Genomic DNA, 18,627 nt, shown 5'->3' with positions numbered 1-18,627 from the left:
CGTCTACCCCTATCTAGACGATTGGTTGATCAGGGCTCCGACTCAGCAAGCTGCTCTGTCATCCCTACGTCTTTACACACTCTGATTTTGCTAGGATTTCTCGTCAACTACGCAAAATCCTGCTTACTCCCATCTCAAACTTTATCATTCATAGGGGCAGACTTGGACACCTTGCAAGCAAAGGCATTTCTGCCTCAACAGCGAGCTCTCACTCTTATCTCCCTCGCACACCAGCTACAGTCTCAGCGCCGCATGACTGCACACCACTTCCTCATCCTACTGGGACACATGGCGTCCTCAGTACAGGTTACCCCAATGGCCTGCTTGGCCATGAGAGTCATGCAGTGGACTCTAAGGTCACAATGGACTCAGTCCTTCCAACCTCTGTCAACCACTATCCACATCACCGACTCACTCTGTCAATCTCTAGCCTGGTGGAAAAATCAGATCAATCTCCTCCAAGGCCTGCTCTTCCAGGCTCTAGACGCTCAGATAATTCTCTCCACTGGTGCTTCCAACCTCGGCTGGGGAGCCCATGTGGCCGATTTGCAAACACAAGGAACTTGGTCTCCAGAGGAAGCCAAACACCAAATCAATTTCCTGGAGCTTCGAGCAATCAGATATGCTCTCAGGGTATTTCAGGATCGCCTTTCCAATCAGGTCATCCTGATTCAGACAACCAGGTGGCCATGTGGTACATCAACAAACAGGGAGGAACGGGCTCCTACCTACTGTGTCAGGAAGCTGCGCAGATATGGGCGGAGGCCCTCTCCCACTCAATGTACCTCAGGGCCACCTATTTGCCGGGAGTAGACAATGTGTTGGCGGACAACCTAAGTCGCGCTTTCCATCCGCACGAGTGGTCACTCAACCCCACAGTAGCGGATGCAATATTCCAACGTTGGGGTCATCCTCGCATAGACTTCTTTGTTTCACCTCAAAACTGCAAGTTAGAGAACTTTTGCTCTCTCACTCGCAGCCAACACTCACAGCCAAGAGATGCGTTCTCCCTCTCATGGGCAACCGGTCTCCTATATGCATTCCCTCCACTTCCACTTCTCTCGAAGAATCTCGTGAAGTTACGTCAGGACAAAGGATGCATGATCCTGATAGCACCTCACTGGCCTCACCAAGTGTGGTATCCAATACATCAGGATCTCTCCATTTGCAGGCACATTCCTTTGGGAAAGGACCCGCTTCTGATCACTCAGAACGGCGGGTGCCTACGCCACCTCAGTCTTCAAGCTTTGTCCCTGATGGCCTGGATGTTGAAAGGTTAATTCTTCAGCCACTTAACCTTTCGGAGCCAGTTTCCCGTATCCTGATTGCTTCTCGTAAGCCTTCCACGAGAAAGTCTTACCTATACAAATGGAACAGGTTTAAGGCATGGTGTTCTTCTCAATCCCTTGATCCCTTTACCTATTCCACCAAGAAATTTCTAGACTATCTTTGGCACTTGTCAAAATCAGGGCTAAAATCTTCCTCCATCAGAATGCATGTCAGTGTGGTGGCCGCCTTCCATAAAGATGTCGGGGATGTTCCTATTTCAGTACAACCCCTCGTAACACATTTTCTGAAAGGCTTGCTTCACCTCAAGCGTCCACTATGCCCTCCGGCCCCTTCTTGGGACCTCAATCTAGTTTTGGGTCGGCTCATGAAACCACCATTCAAGCCTCTCCAAACCTGTGATCTTCGCTATCTCACATGGAAAGTGATTTTTCTTTTGGCAATCACATCTGCTCGCAGAGTTAGTGAGTTACAGGCCCTAGTTACCTATCCGCCTTACACTAAACTTCTGCAGGACCGGGCAGTACTCTGCACTCACCCTAAGTTCTTACCTAAGGTAGTATCGGAGTTTCACATTAATCAATCCATTATACTACCTACCTTCTTTCCCAGGCCCCACTCCAATCCAGGAGAACAGGGTCTGCATACCCTTGACTGCAAACTGGCTCTAGCCTTCTATCTAGACTGTACAGCTGCCCACAGGAAAAGCACTCAATTCTTTGTCTCTTTCCATTCCATCAAATTGGGGCAGCCTGTGGGTAAGCAGACTCTCTCCTCCTGGTTAGCGGACTGCATATCCTTTTGCTATCAGCAAGCAGGCATTCCACTTCAAGAACGTGCACTCTGTGAGGGCCATGGCGACTTCAGTAGCACACCTAGGCTCTGTGCCGCTTCCTGACATTTGCAGGGCTGCTACCTGGAGTTCTCTCCATACATTTACAGCCCATTATTGCTTAGACAAGGCCGGAAGACCAGATTCCATCTTCGGCCAGTCTGTCTTGTGCAACCTTTTTACAACTTGATGTGCCAACACCCTTCCGCCTGCCCATTAGGGTTCAGGATGCCCTCTACCAAATTCCACCCCAGTCCTTGTACCTATTGCACATCTTGGGTACATTTGGTGCATTTCTCTGACATCCTCAGCTCAGTACTCACCCATATGTGAGGACTACCATCCTGCTTGTCCTGTGAGAAAGCAAATGTTTCTTACCTGTATCAGGTGTTCTCACAGGACAGCAGGATGTTAGTCCTCACAAAATCCACCCACCGCCCTGCGGTGTTGGGTTCGTTACGTTTTCTTTTATTTTTCGGCACTTCCTGTAGCTTTAAACAAGACTCGAGGGACCCTTGCTGGCTGCAGGTTTAGTGCCATGCTGGGCATGCCCAGTAGGTGCCAGTCAGAGTTCTAGAAACTTTGACAAAAGTGTTCCATGATTGGGCTCCATCCTGTGATGTCACCCATATGTGAGGACTAACATCCTGCTGTCCTGTGAGAACACCTGTTACAGGTAAGCAACATTTGCTTTTTCAACATGGTTTATTGCAGGATTTTGTATCTTTTCTTTCATGTGCAATTCTTTTTGAAGCATGATTTTCAATAGTTTTTGCTTTAGATTAGGTGACTACTGGAAATCTAAAACTGGAAGAACAGGGAATATTTTTCAGAAATATCAACTTCCAATAGAAGTGGCTTTTAGGCATGTGCAATTTAAAAGTATTTGTTTTGGTTAGATCATTAGTTTCATTGGTAGAAGTTATTTGTTTGGTTTGTTTCAAATGAAAAACATTTCATTTTTGTTCATTTTCCAATGTAGTCAGTAGGGGAAGCAATGCAGCATATTTTGGGCTTTCAAATTGGGCTTCTGTAGTGATTTCTAATGAAACTGGTCTGTAGACAACAGAAGAGCGAAGGCCCAACCCATCAAGACTGTCACTGTGGCTCCAAAAGTGGCACAAAGAGCCCAAAGACCCGCAATGGGGGAAAACGCTACCAGCAGGAGTTATCCAAGGCATTGTCAAGAGAAGCAATGCAGCAGCAAGAATGTCTAGAACACCCCAAGACTCCAAAAGTGGGACAAAGGACATCAACAACAGTGACTGTAACCCCCACCCCTAAGGCTGTACTAGAGCAGCAAAGTAGAACCAAGTGGGGCATAAACAGCTCAAGACATCATGAAGTGGGAGCAAAGCACCAAAAGAAGCAGAAACACTCCCAAGGCAGAGATAGATGGTAAAAGCAAATGAGAGTGGCATGAATACCCCAAAGCATCATAAGAGTAGCAAAGCAGCCACCCAGAGTGGCAAGAATGCCCCCAAAGCTCCAACCAAATTGGTAGAAAGCCCTAGGTATGGAGAAAACAGAGGAAATGGAGGAGACCATAAGAATATAAGAATTGCCATACTGGGTAAGACATGAGTATCCATCAAGCCCAATATCTGTTTCCAGCAGTGGCCAATCCAGATCACAAGATCCCGAACAGTAACTAGATCCCAGGCTGCTATCATGCAGAAATAAGTAGTGCCTTGTCCAAACCCTTTTTTAAACCCAGCTATGCTAACTGCCTTAACCACATCCTCCGGCAATGAATTCCAGAGTTTAATAGTGCATTGATAGGCCAATGCAATACTGTGCACTCAGGCTAGTGCACTGGTTTAACCCATGGTTGGACATGCGATAAAGGGATTAACACATCCAAAATGTGCATAGCTAATAGCGCTTTTACTTGGAGTGGCAGAAGTGGTTCCCAGGCTAATACTGCTCCCCTCCCCTAGGGCTGCTTCTAGAGGTGGTGATGCATACATGCTTTGGACAGAGGGTTGCTTCCCTCAACTAATATCCTTACTGCTGTGAATACACTGAACAAGATGCAGATCTTCCCTTACTTTAAAATGTCTCCAGATCAGGGATGTCATCCATGATCTCTTCTCTACATCCTTGGGGGCTGCTGCTGGCATTGGAGTTGAGGTTGAGGGTGGATCATGAGGAAAAATGCCTGATGCATGACTCTCACTATCTTAACTGCCTGTTCCTGGGAATTGCTCTGAACACCATCAGTATCCTCTTTCTCTCCCATCACTACACTATAGGCTAAGATGCTATTGACTGATCCTCGAAAACTTTCTTCACCTTCTAGCTCTTCAGTTTCTAATTCAAAGAATCGCAAACATTCCTCTCAGAATCAGTCGATAATATTGACTTAGAAGCAGTAACCATAGCAGAGCACACTTCTGGTTTTGGGCATTGCACTTGTGCTGCCCCTGCCCTTCTAATGCCAGCCTTTGATGGCTCTCCCACCTTTTCCCTCTGCTCCAAAGCAAGAGGGAAAAGAACAGATGGCAGTGGCACATGCTCTCCAAATGTCAATTTCCTAGTGTGTAGCAGATGGACTCAGGACCAATGAGTCTAGTGTACTCCTGATAGCAGTTGGAGATGGATCAGATTTCAATCTGACGTCAGCCCTAGTACATATACCCCTGCAGAAAGTGCAACTCTTCAGTATTTTCCGTCTCCATAGCAGTTAGGGACTCTATGCACGCTCGCACAGCATTAGAGTAATTTTACCAAAGAAAACCAAAATAAGAAGAAAACTTACCTCTACAGACTAGCCCCGCTCTCCTGCGGTGACACCCATTGGGTCCCTCCCCCAGTTGAGAATTCCCAAGGTGATTTCCGCGATCCCTCAGAGGTAAGCCTCGGGCCGGCGACTGACCCTCGGCGGGGACCTAGCCCTCGACATCGGGTGAGGCTGAGAGGCAGCGGGTGCAACTTCGAGCACGGCGATGAAGGTATTTTTTCTCTCCCCCCGCAGCTGGAGACCGCCCGGAACGAGACCGGGAAGCGCGGAGACAAGGTAAGGTAGAAATCTATTTAAAAGTCTCTGGTCTCCGAAGCTCGAGGAATCGCACAGGTCGCCAGTCGGCACCATTGCCACCGGGTTGATCTACCCTAGCAGGGCTAGACCCTGGTCAGATCAGAGGGTCCTCCCATGTGGAGACCCTCCGAGGTCACCATATTGTCCGCGTGGTCGCCGTCACCATTTTGATTTGCTCACCGCCCTGTCCGCTGTTCTGATCCGTGTGCACAAATACCTTGTGCGCACAACGTCGCGCACCCAAGTACAGTGCGCACAAGCGACGCGCATAGCCACATGCTTACTGTGCCGGGCGCATAACTTCGATCTGTGCGCATAGCAGCGCGCACACCAAACCTAAGCGCACAACTTCGATGCACCGGAGCGCACAACTGTATCCTACGCTTACAAGTCGTGGCACCACCGGAAAAGAAACTCAAACCTCAGGGCCTTTGCCCAGCATGCCACATTAGAGCTACACATCATGAGGAGGTCACGGCCCTGTGTATACAGTGCGAAGAGGCCCTAGGGGAAACAACTCATGTCCCTCCTGAGCCGGTACCGGGTTCCAGCCTCTTCAGCAGTACGCCGGACCTAGTATTGCACAGCGGGACCCCCCTCCCCCTCAAACGGGGCTCCCCAGGGACATAGCGCCCCTTATTCTAGACCCAGCATCTATATCCTGGGTGGAATTCTTCAAAGGTCTGCATACCTTTGTCCACATGCAACCGGGGCCTCATATAATACAGCCACAGGCTCAACCAGAGGACCTCAACATCCCGGGACATTCTATGCCCAGGGAAGTGATCCCACTGCCCAGAAACTCCACCTTCAGGGACACGGACAACTCGGATGAGGATTCAAAACCACTGGAGGAAGGGGAACTCCATGCGGGGACAGAGCACCATCGAACCATGAGACTCTTCAACAAGGATGAGCCTCCAGACCTGGTCACACACAGCTTAAAAGAGCTTGCCTATCCCTTGGGGGAACCTAAGACGAACCCACTACTAGAAGGACTCCGTCATACCTCCCGCCATTTCCCACTATTACAAGCCGTCCAGCAACTAATTGACCTGGAATGGGATGCCCCAGAAACTATGTTCAAAGGGGGCTGGGCTCTGGCAGCCATGTACCCTCTGGAACCAGCCACCAAAGATCTCCTGGCATGTCCAAAAGTGGATGCCATGGTCTGCACGGTCTCAAAGTGCACTACTATCCCGGTGGAGGGGGAGAAGCAGCACTCAAGGATGCTCAAGACAGACGTCTGGAATCTATCCTCAAACAGTCCTTTGATGTCTCCGCTATGTCTTTACAGATGGCCTGCTGTACCGTGGTGACACGCGCCTGCTTAGCACAGACCAGGAACCAACACTCCTGGGGAGGCCCTGGAACCAGCAGTATCATTCCTCGCGGATGCTGCTTCTGATCTGGTACGCACCGCAGCTAGAGGAGTGTCATCCGCCGTGGCAGCCAGAAGACAAATCTGGCTCTGAAACTGTTCGGCCGACGCATCCTCCAAAATGAGACTCACAAGGATGCCTTTCAAGGGAACGCTCCTGTTCGGAAGAGAACTAGAGAAACTAGCTAACAAATGGGGCGAGTCCCCACTGCTGTGGCTACCGGAGGACAGGAATAAGAGAAACTAGCGATCCTTCCCTTGAACCTCCAGGGGCAGAGGATCACAGTGCTTCAACCCACATAGAAGCACATATCAAGCGGCCTGCCCCGCAGGCCGGAGCCAGTCCTTTCGGAACAAGCACAACAAAAAGGGAGCCGGCTCAGGCCCCAGCGCACCCCACAATGAAAATCAGCCGACCCGTCCAAAGGAAGAAGCCATAGGGGGCAGACTTGCCCTATTCTTCCAAAGATGGGTCGAGAACTTCAGACAAGTGGGTCCTATCCATCATTCAGAGGGATATTACCTGGGTTTCCACCACTTCCCTCCGGACAAGTTTGTGGAATCTCCCTGCCACGACCCTTCCAAGAGGATGGAAGTGGAAGCTACACTGACCAGATTGTTAGCCTTAGAGACTATAACACCAGTGCCTCCACAACAAATAAATACTGGACATTATTCCATCTATTTTGTCGTCCCCAAGAAAGAAGGAACGTTCAGACCCATCCTGGACCTCAAGGCGGTCAACCGTCACCTGAAGATTCCTCGCTTCCGCATGGAAACTCTACACTCTGTAATAAGGGCGATACAACCGGGAGAGTTCCTTACATCCCTGGATCTGCCAGACGCCTACCTACACATTTCGATCCATCAAGAGCATCAGCGTTTTCTAAACTGCTTGATCCTGGACCTTCATCACCAGTTCCGGGCACTACCTTTCGGGTTACCACTGCACCCCGGACGTTCACCAAGATCATAGTGGTGGTGGCAGCAACACTGAGGAAGGAAGGAATCCGCGTACACCCTTATATAGATGATTGGCTGATCAGGGTGAAATCCCCAGAGGAAAGCCACCAAGCAACCAACAGTCAAAACTCTACTGGAGAGCCTCGGGTGGGTGGTCAACACAAACAAGAGCTGCCTGCAGCCCTCCAATCTCTAGAATACTTGGGAATCCAGTTCGACACCAAACAAAACAAGGTCATCTTGACACAGACAAGGAGATCAAAACTGATGACCCAGTTTTGAACCCTGTTGAGCGAAAGTCGCCCTACAGCATGGGATTACCTACAAGTCCTCATTCTCATGGCATCCACACTGGAAGTAGTGTCATGGGCACGAGCTCACATGAGACCCCTACAACGCTCACTACTATCATGATGGAATCCACTGTCCCTGAACTACACTGTATGTCTTCAGCTCCTGGACAGAGTTCGGGCCCAACTACGATGGTGGCTACAAGAAGCCCATCTGATCCAGAGAGCGAGACTATCCTCACCAACCTGGATCCTACTCACCACGGATGCCAGCCTACGAGGATGGGGAGCACACTGCCAGGAGCTAACCGCCCAAGGGCAATGGAACGAAGAAGAGTCTGGATGGAACATTTAATTTCCTAGGAGCCCGGGCAGTCAAACTAGCCTGCCTAAGGTTCAGTCACAGACTCCGAGACAAAGCGGTCAGAGTAATGTCGGACAACGCTACAACAGTGGCCTACATCAGCCGTCAGGGAGGAACCAGAAGCCAGCAAGTGTCTCTGGAAATAGACCTCCTAATGTCAATGGCAGAAGTGAATCTTCAAGAGCTCTGGGCCATCCACATCGCCGGGAAAGACAACATCGCTGCAGACTACCTCAGCAGAGAAAGTCTAGATCCAGGAGAATGGGGAAGGTGTCAACCACAGCATGCCAATTGATTGTAAGCTGTTGGGGAACACTAACCATGGACCTCCTGGCAAACCGGTCCAACGCCCAAGTACCCAGTTTCTTCAGCCACAGACGGGAACCCCAGTCCCAGGGAATCGATACCCTGGTATAGACCTGGCCACAGGAGACTCTGTTATATGCCTTCCCGCCGTGGCCCCTATTGTGCGCAGTCATCCACAAGATAGAACACCACAGGGGACCAGTACTTCTAGTGGTCCCAGACTGGCCAAGAAGACCATGGTACGCAGACATGCGAAAACTGACAGGACGCCCCCTTCCACTACCTCCACACAGAGACCTGCTCCAGCAGGGACTGATCCTCCACGAGGATCCAGCTCGATTCTCTCTTATGGTCTGGCCATTGAGAGGACTGGCCTAAAGAAGAGCGGATACTCGGGGGCAGTAATTGACACCCTACTCTGTGCACGCAAATTCGTGTCATCCCTAACATACATAAGGATTTGGAGAGTATTCGAAGCCTGGTGCGAGGACCGTGACATCATACCATGCTCAGTCAAAATTCCTGTGATTTTGGAATTCCTGCAGAACGGCCTACAGAAGGGATTGTCTCTCAACTCCATCAAGGTACAGATGGCCGTATTGTATAACACAACCAGCTCATTTAACTATTCGTTGTAAATATTTAAAATGCTATTAACCTTTTCTTTTTCCTTCCTCTCCCAGTTTAAGCATCCCTGTTTTTTATAACTGCTTTCTTCCGCACTACAGTTCCAGTTTGTTTTTTCTTTCTATGCACCACTGTTTTAATGTAAACCAGCATGATGTGATTTTATCATGAATGCCGGTATATAAAAACCTTAAATAAAATAAAATAAATTGTCATGCTACGGAACCAAGAATGAGAGTGGCAGGCTAGCCTCTCACCCAGATATCTTCCGCTTTCTGAAAGGAGTCAAGCAAATCCGACCACCCCTGAAGTGGCCGGTGCTTCTTCGGAACCTCTACCTGGTCCTAGATTTCCTAACAGGAACCTCCTTCAGACCTCTCCGCGGCCTGTCTCTCCGACTATTAACACTGAAGACAGCCTTCCTGCTGGCAGTCTGTTCAGCCCGTCTTAAATCCGAGCTACAAGCACTATCCTGCAGAGAGCCGTTCCTCAGACTCACCCCAGGAACCATCCAGTTACCCACAGTTCCGTCATTCCTCCCCAAAGTGGTGTCCCATTTCAACCAAACCATCTCGCTACCATCGCCAGATGAGCATAAGAATTCGGAAGAGGCTCGAAGTCTACGCCATCTCAACGTCGGCAGGCTCCTAGTCCGATACCTGGAAAGGTCGGAATCCGTACGAAAGACGGACCATCTATTCGTCCTTCACAGTGGGAAGAAACAAGGGGATGCGGCGTCGCGAGCGACCATAGCACGCTGGATCAAGAAGCCAAGCTGCACATTTTACTTTCAGAAATTAGTGCCTACCCAAAGGTAGGCATTAATTTCTACCGGCACTGGGAAAGTGCACAGAAAAGCAGTAAAAACTGCTTTTCTGTACACCCTCCGACTTAATATCATGGCGATATTAAGTCGGAGGTTTAAAAAGTTAGAAATTAATTAAAAATTAAAAAAATTTTTAAATCGGATCGCGGGTTGAAAACCGGACGCTCAATTTTGCCGGCGGGCGGTTTCCGAACCCGTGGCTGTCAGCGGGTTTGAGAACAGACGCCGGCAAAATTGAGCATCTGCTGTCAATCTCGCTGACAGCTGCCACTCCTGTCAAAAAAGAGGCGCTAGGGACGCACTAGTGTCCGTAGCGCCTCATTTTACTGCGGGCCCTAATTTGAATAATTTGTTTTAGTGAATTGTGTGCACTGGGGTTTTTTTTAAAAATAAATGTGCCCCCCCTCCCCCCACGCTAACCCGAACAATGAATTTTCCCTGAAGTTCGGGGAAAATCCGTCTCAGGATTCGGGTCCTCCGATCCTTGCCGAATTGGACTATTTCTTTGAAATTTTCCAGTTCGGCAAAAATGAATGCACTTCCCTAGTATCCACTGCCTGGGGGCATCCCACTATGTTCGGGAGTGTCATCTGTGCGATCAGATGACTCCTAAGGGCTGTTGAGCCAGCCTTGACAAGATGGAGCAGACCTAAGCAGTCCGAGCCTTCTGAGTCAGTGTTTTAGACTCCAAAGGATCGTGGGGAACCGATGGCCATCGATCCCTTGCCATCTGGCCCTCTACCAGTGACTCTGGAGGGGTGAGGGTGGGGGATAGGTCCTCTTCAGTTTCTTCTCAGTCATGGACCTCTGGATCTATGCCTTCCACCTGTGTGCCAAGGAAAGACCAGGAAGAGCATTGTGGGAAACTGAGAAAACATTGGCATTGGTCAGTGTCAGAGTATGGAGCCGGGCTTGGGTTGGCACTGGTTCTTACCACGATGCCCCCAAAGCACCCCAGAGCCGAGGAGGCTTTGACCTCCATCAATGCCGTGGCATCAAGGTAGTCCTTGCCAATTCTGGTACTGGCTATCTCCTTCGCAGTTCCAAGGAGGATCAGGGCACCCCTCCTCCCGCTTCGCCGGAGGAGGAGCTGGAGTGCAGGGTGCAGCTAGCGGTGGATCGAACCCTCCAGGGCATCGAACCGGTGCCTCCCTCGGTACTCGTGGCCACAACCTTCCTGCTGGAGCTGCTGTTGGAATACCTCGATGTTCTTCTCAGCATCTTCCCCACCCAGTTGGCTCCAGTGCCCTGGGAACCATCGATGCCTCGCAGGGCACCAGTGCTTCCTTGGCCCAATGCTGTCCTCGTTCATGGCTCCTCAGATGAGGAAGAGCCCTCATGGTCAGTGACACCAAGGCGCCCTCTGGCTTCTCAGCCGACCCTACTGGTACTGCCTGCGGTTCCATCAGGGCTATTGGGACTGTCAATGCCCAAGCCTCAGGGCATCCCCAGGGTTTCCTCCCGATTCCTTAGTTAGGAGGATGCCCCTTATGATCCATAGGGGAGGACACCTGTGATTCTACATTGGAGGCTTCCGAGGATCTTCCCTCTGACCTGTCTCCCCAGGAGGAGCGTCAATGGTCCCTGCCTTCATGGGGTTTGTCCTGGCCATGATGGAAACCATACAGTTCCAGCTAATGACGGATGATGCACGGCACAAGATGCTGGAAATCCTCCAGTTTGTGGATGCTCCGAAAGAGGTGGTGACTCTTCCTGTCTATGACTGCTCCTGCAACTGTGGGAACTCCCTCTCATGGTGCTGCCTGTCAATAGGCAGGATGATGGGGTGTGTACCTGGTGCAATAGGCCACTGGCTTTGAGAAGCGTCAGCTCCCCCACCAATCGTTGGCGGTTGAGTCTGCGCTCAAAAAGGCCAGGCGCTCCCAGACCCATGTCTTTGCTCCCCCTAGGAGAGACCACAGGGCAAAGGATGCGCTGGGTGGTAAGGTTTTGCAGGGCGCCATGCTGATAGCTTCATACCAACTTTATATGACTTAATACTCCTGTAAACGCTGGAAGCAGGTTCAAGAGATGGCCGACCGTCTGCTCCAGCAGCAGCAAGAGCGTTAATGGCAGCTGTACATTAGGGCCTTGAGTGCAAGAAACATGAGGTGCATTCCACCTGTGATGTGTTTGAGATGGTGGCTAGAGTTGTGGCCTCTGGGATTGGCGCTCACCGGATGGCTTGCCTCTGGGCCTCTGACCTCCGGCCAGAGGTGCAGAAGCTTGCTGACTTGCTATGTACCAGTAGTAATATCTTTGGCGATAAGGTGAGGAATGGGGTGGCTCAGTTATGTGACCACCATGAAACTCTCCAGCATCTGTCTGCCAATACCTTGGATCCACCATCTTCAGCCAGGAAGTCAGGACGGCAAGGACCGCGCCATTCTTTCTATCATCAGCAGAAGTATTACCCGCCGGCGTCTCGATCCTGTCCACATAGGGTGAGCTCTTGGGGCCACCCCAGGCAACAGCAAGTGCCCAAGCTTCAGCCAGCTCCCCAGCCAAGCTCCACTATGGGGTTTTGACTGAAGAGGAGGGAGCAAGAGCCAGCCGCCCTTCCTCGTGCAGGGGATTCCCCCAGTTGTATGTCTGCTTCGATTCTTTGCAGGTAGATGGCCAGCAGTCACTTCAGACCAGTGGGTTCTGTCCATCAATCGGCGGGGGTACAGGTTGAATCTATTGGTGTTCTGCCAGATTCTCCTCTATTTCCCTTTTGGGGGCCATCAGCGTGTCAGGAGATCCTCTTGACCAAGTTCTCTATCCTAGTAATGGCCAGAGCGGTTGAGCCTGTCCTATCAGGGCAATGGGGACGGGAGTTTCTACTCCCAGTATTTTCTGATTCTAAAGAAAACCGGGGTCTCTGCCCCATCCTGGACCTAAGGGTCTTGATCAGATTTCTAAAGAAGGAAAAGTTCAAGATGGTCTCGCTGGGCACCCTGATGCCCCTCTTACAAACAGAGGACTTCCTCTGCTCCTGCAATTTAAAAGACATCTATACTCACATTGAGATCTTTTGGGGTCACAGAAAGTATCTTTTCTTTGTAGTGGGCAAACACCACTTCCAGTACCAGGTGTTGCCGTTCAGTCTGGCATCCACACCAGGCGACTTTACCAAGTGCCTGGCAGTGGTGGGGGCACACCTGCGCAGGTAACGATTGGCTGGTTAAAAAAAAAAAAAGTTCCACAGTCGGGGACGATGCGTTCTCTGTGCTTAACAATCCATGTGCTGGAGTCATCTGGCTTTGTGATCAACTACTCGAAGTCTCATCTGCACCCGTTGACCCAGCTGGACTTTAAAGGAGCCCTGCTGGATATGGCACAGGCGAAGGCCTTTCTACCCCACAGTAGGGCATCGACTTTGGCGTCCTTTGCAGGGGCGGTGCCAGCGGGTCTCTGCAAAGCATAAGAACATAAGAACATGGCCACTACTGTCCATATTACTCTCTTTGCCAATGGACTCCGAGATCTCAGTGGCGTCAGACCACTCAGAACTTCCAGGCTCGCATCCAGGTTACCCCGTCTTTTCTGGACTTTGTCCTGGTGGGGTGGGGGCCCTCTCCGAACCGAAGCAGGAGGTGTCTTTTCAATCTCCCCAGGTTCATCATGGATTCTTTCAATCTGGAGTGGGGAGCCCATGTCGAAGGTCTATGATTCACCCAGGAAGCTCAATGCCAGATCAAATTCCTGGAGCTACAGGTGATCAGGTACACTCTCTAGGCATTCATGGATTGACTGGTTGGCAAGGTGGTCCTGATTCAGACTGACAATTAGGTTGCGATGTGGTACATCAGCAAGCAGGGGGCCACAAGATCGTTCCTCCTGTGTCAGGAAGCTGTTCAGATATGGTACTGGGCACTGTCCCAGGGGATAGTGCTTCGAGCCATGTACATGGCTGGAATTGATAATGTCATAGCAGACAGGTTAAGTCGAGCATTCCAGCCCCATGAGTGGTCATTGCACCAGGTGGTAGCGAATCATATCTTTCATCTCTGGGGGACCCCAAATGTGGATCTGTTCGCATCCCCCTGCAACAACAAGGTGACACTTTTCTGCTGCCTGTATCGAGTGGAACAAAGTCAGCATGGCTTTACCCAGGGCAAGTCTTGCCTCACAAATCTGCTCCACTTTTTTGAAGGAGTTAATAAACACGTGGATAAAGGTGAACTGGTAGATGTAGTATACTTGGATTTTCAGAAGGCGTTTGACAAAGTTCCTCATGAGAAGCTTCTAGGAAAAGTAAAAAGTCATGGGATAGGTGGCGATGTCCTTTCGTGGATTGCAAACTGGCTAAAAGACAGGAAACAGAGAGTAGGATTAAATGGACAATTCTCTCAGTGGAAGGGAGTGGGCAGTGGAGTGCCTCAGGGATCTGTATTGGGACCCTTACTTTTCAATATATTTATAAATGACCTGGAAAGAAATACGACGAGTGAGATAATCAAATTTGCAGATGACACAAAATTGTTCAGAGTAGTTAAATCACAAGCAGATTGTGATAAATTGCAGGAAGACCTTGTGAGACTGGAAAATTGGGCATCCAAATGGCAGATGAAATTTAATGTGGATAACTGCAAGGTGATGCATATAGGGAAAAATAACCCATGCTATAATTACACAAAGTTGGGTTCCATACTAGGTGCTACAACCCAAGAAAGAGATCTAGGCGTCAAAGTGGATAACACATTGAAATCGTCGGTTCAGTGTGCTGCGGCAGTCAAAAAAGCAAACAGAATGTTGGGAATTATTAGAAAGGGAATGGTGAAGAAAACGAATAATGTCATAATGCTTCTGTATCGCTCCGTGGTGAGACCGCACCTTGAGTACTGTGTACAATTCTGGTCGCCGCATCTCAAGAAAGATATAATTGCGATGGAGAAGGTACAGAGAAGGGCTACCAAAATAAGGGGAATGGAACAGCTCCCCTATGAGGAAAGACTAAAGAGGTTAGGACTTTTCAGCTTGGAGAAGACGGCTGAGGTGGGATATGATAGAGATGTTTAAAATTATGAGAGGTCTAGAACGGGTAGATGTGAATCTGTTATTTACTCTTTTGGATAGTAGAAAGACTAGGGGGCACTCCATGAAGTTAGCATGGGGCACATTTAAAACTAATCGGAGAAAGTTCTTTTTTACTCAACGCACAAACTCTGGAATTTGTTGCCAGAGGATGTGGTTAGTGCAGTTAGTATAGCTGTGTTTAAAAAAGGATTGGATAAGTTCTTGGAGGAGAAGTCCATTACCTGCTATTAAGTTCACTTAGAGAATAGCCACTGCCATTAGCAATGGTTACATGGAATAGACTTAGTTTTTGGGTACTTGCCAGGTTCTTATGGCCTGGATTGGCCACTGTTGGAAACAGGATGCTGGGCTTGATGGACCCTTGGTCTGACCCAGTATGGCATTTTCTTATGTTCTTATGGATGGAGCCCCAGCTTTGAATGCCTTCAGCTGCAACTGAAGCCAGGGCCTCCTATATGCATAGCCTCTGATCCCTCTAGTGGTGAAAACTCTCTTGAAGCTTCACCAGGACTATGATTCTCGTAGCTACACTTTGGCCCCAGCAGATCTGGTTTCCGTTCCTGCGGAATCTATCAGAGAACCGATCCACCTGGGGACCACCCCGGATCTCATCACTCAGGATCAGGGCAGGCTGTGCCATCCCATCCTCTGGGCCCTGTTCCTCATGACCTGGATATTGAGAGGTTGATTCTACAGACCCTTTATCTCTCAGATGATAATGATGATTCTCTGGTCCTGGTAGCTTCAAGAAAGCCTTCTACTAGGAAGTCTTATGGCCTGAACTGGAAGATGTTTTCATTTTGGTGTGAGCAGCGTGTCTTGGATCCTTTTTCCTGCTCTGCTTACAAACTGCTCGATTATTTCTTCTACCTCTTGGAAGCTGGTTTGAGAACCAATTCTGTCTGGGTGCATTTGAGTGCAGTCTGGTTTTACCATCAGGAAGTGAATGGTTCGCCCATCTTGGTCCATCCTTTGGTGGACTGCTTCATGTGAGATCTGCTTCAGTTGAAACTGCCCCTGAAGCCTCCTGTGGTGTCATGGGACCTTAATGTGGTGTTGACAGCTGATGAAGGCTCCTTTCAAGTAGCTGAGCTCCTGTGATCTAAAATTCTTGACCTGGAAGGTCATCTTTTTGGTGGCAGTCACAGCATGCAGAGTCAGTGAGATTCAGGCGTTGGTGACTTACCCTCCATACACAAAGTTCCATCATGACCAGATGGTTCTCCAGACACACCCTGACTTTATGCCCAAGGTGGTGATGGAGTTCATTCTTAACCAGACTGTTGTCCTGCCTACCTTCTTTCCCAAGCCACACTCGCACAAAGGATAACATGCGTTGCACAGACTGGACTGTAAGAGGACTTTAGCCTTCTATCTGGAGCGGACAGAAGGTCATAGATAATCCATGCAACTCTTCATCTCTTTTGACTAAGTAGATTGGGAGTTGCTGTTGGGAAGTAGACCCTATCCAACTGGATTACGGATTGCATTTCCTTCTGCTATGCACAAACAGGACTACTGCTTGGAGGTCATGCCAAGGCTCATTTTGTCAGAGCTATGGCGAATTCGGTAGCCCACTTGAGGGCAGTCTATATGGAGGAGATTTGCAAGGCTGCGACGTGGAGGTCCCTCCACACTTTTGCCTCGAACTATTGTCTGGATAGGGGTGGCCGACGTGCCAGTCGATTTGGTCAGTCCGTCCTCAGGAATCTTTCAGCTTTAAACCCAACTCTTCCTGCCTACGGCCCTTTGTCTGGTTCAGGCTGTTCCCCCTCTGTTACCATCAGCACCACTGTTATTGTGCCCATTGGCACATGGTTAGGTGTCTGGTCAATCTGCTTCAGGGACATCCTGTAACTAGGAATTCACCCATGTGTGAGGACTACTATCCTGCTTGTCCTAGGAGAAAGCAGAGTTGTTTACCTATAACAGGTGTTCTCCTAGGACAGCATGATGTTAGTCCTCACAAAACCCGTTCACCATCCCGCGGAGTTGGGTTTCTCCTATGTTTGTTTTATTTTTTCTAGAAACTTTGACAGAAGTTTTCCGTGCTGGACTCCATCTGATGATGTCACCTATGTGTGAGGATTGACAACCTGCTGTCCTAGGAGAACACCTGTTACAGGTAAGCAATATGCTACAAGTGGTTGATAGCTGAACAATATACTTAGCTAGAGTGGTGTAGGTATTGGCAACTGGGAAGACTGAGTAGATCAAATTGTCCTTATCTATTGCAAAAATTGCATTTCATTGTTAGAATTAATGGAGTGTATATATTTTTGTGAACTACAAGATGAAAGTAATTATCAGTATTATTTCTTAAGGTTAAAAAAAAAAAGTATATTTTTATTCCCAGAAACATTAACAGTATTTTCTTTTTTCTACCTCCTTTTTGCTATATGTCTGGTGTAGCTTCAAAAGCTAAGAGAGCATCACAGTTTTCTGGAAAAATAACTGTTAAAGCAAAAGAGAAGAGTTACTCTAAGCTTGAAATTCCGTATCAGGCAGAAGTATTAGATGGGTAAGTTTGCACTAAAATTCAATCCCGGTACCTCTACTGTTGTAACTTGGTTATTGTGTGTATCTTTTTGTTTGTTTAAAGTAGGTATGCTACATTTCTTTCTCAAATTCGTAACATTACAAATACAGCTACTATTCACATTTTTCATTTTTAGGGCTTAGAAGGAGAGAACCTTCTCTTGAATCTAGAGTCTGTATCATGCATTAAGTTCTGAAGAGAAGCAAACTTTGTCTTCATGACTTTTTAAACAATAGTCGTCCCATACATGTGTAGGAAATCAGTAATGCACTGTCAATATGACTTACTATGTCATAGCAGCTCATAGCACAGAGGCACAATACTGGAGCAGGGTGTTAATATATCACCCAAAGATGTATCGTGTTGTGCCACATCATGAGCCCATGTGGAACTTTACTGCAGGGCTGTTCAAAGCTGCTAATCATGTCATTGATTTTTGTATTTATATACATCTAATATTTAGGTTTTGAAAACACATTTCATGCAGAAATACGTGTAGCTGCTATATACAATATCTGGAAATATGAATTTCAATCCCCAACATATACACACATTAATTTTAAGATTTAGGTATGAAATGAGATCCATTGACTGACAAGGAGTCTGATTGCAGAGTTAAGTTGCATTTTCCATTTGCAAAACTGTATTTTCCTAGCGTGTAGCAGATGGACTCAGAACAAATGGGTATAGTGTGCTCGTGCTAGCAGTTGGAGACGGATCTGACGTCAGCACGGGGTACATATACCCCCGCAGGAAGTGCAGCAACTCAGTAATTTCCGTCTCCAAAGCAGTTTGGAGCTACCTCGCGCTCGCTGAGCGTTTTCTTTTCCAAATTCTAACGACTAAATTCATAGAAGAATCTTACCTCAAGACTAGCCCCGCACTCCTGCGGTGATACCCTCGGGTCCCTCCCCCAGTTGAGTTTCCCGAGGTGATTTCCGTGGTCCCTCGGAGGTAAGAGCCTCGGTCCGGTGGCCGACTCGCGGCAGGGACCTAGCCCCCGAGTGAGAAGGGCTCGGGCGCGGCATTAGAGGCAGCCTCGGTCCCGGTGAGGACTTGGCCCCCGAGCGAGACGAGTTCGGGCGCGGCCTAGAGGCAGCGGGTGCACTTCCTCGAGCGCGGTGGTGACTGTAATCACCCTCTCACCCCG

General features: G+C 48.9%; 1 protein-coding gene across 1 annotated transcript in view; it reads left to right on the top strand.

The window, feature by feature from the left end:
* The window catches only part of TMEM131 (transmembrane protein 131), a 334,866-nt gene that overhangs the window by 68,412 nt on the left and 247,827 nt on the right, over positions 1 to 18,627 (top strand). Inside the window, exon 10 of the mRNA XM_029603311.1 lies at positions 17,351 to 17,459. Coding sequence (XP_029459171.1) covers positions 17,351 to 17,459 — 109 coding nt within the window. The remainder of the gene's footprint in view (positions 1 to 17,350; positions 17,460 to 18,627) is intronic.

This window comes from Rhinatrema bivittatum, chromosome 5 (assembly GCF_901001135.1).
Source record: "Rhinatrema bivittatum chromosome 5, aRhiBiv1.1, whole genome shotgun sequence".
Classification (NCBI taxonomy): Eukaryota; Metazoa; Chordata; class Amphibia; order Gymnophiona; family Rhinatrematidae; genus Rhinatrema; species Rhinatrema bivittatum.
This window is presented reverse-complemented; position numbering and strand designations above follow the sequence as displayed.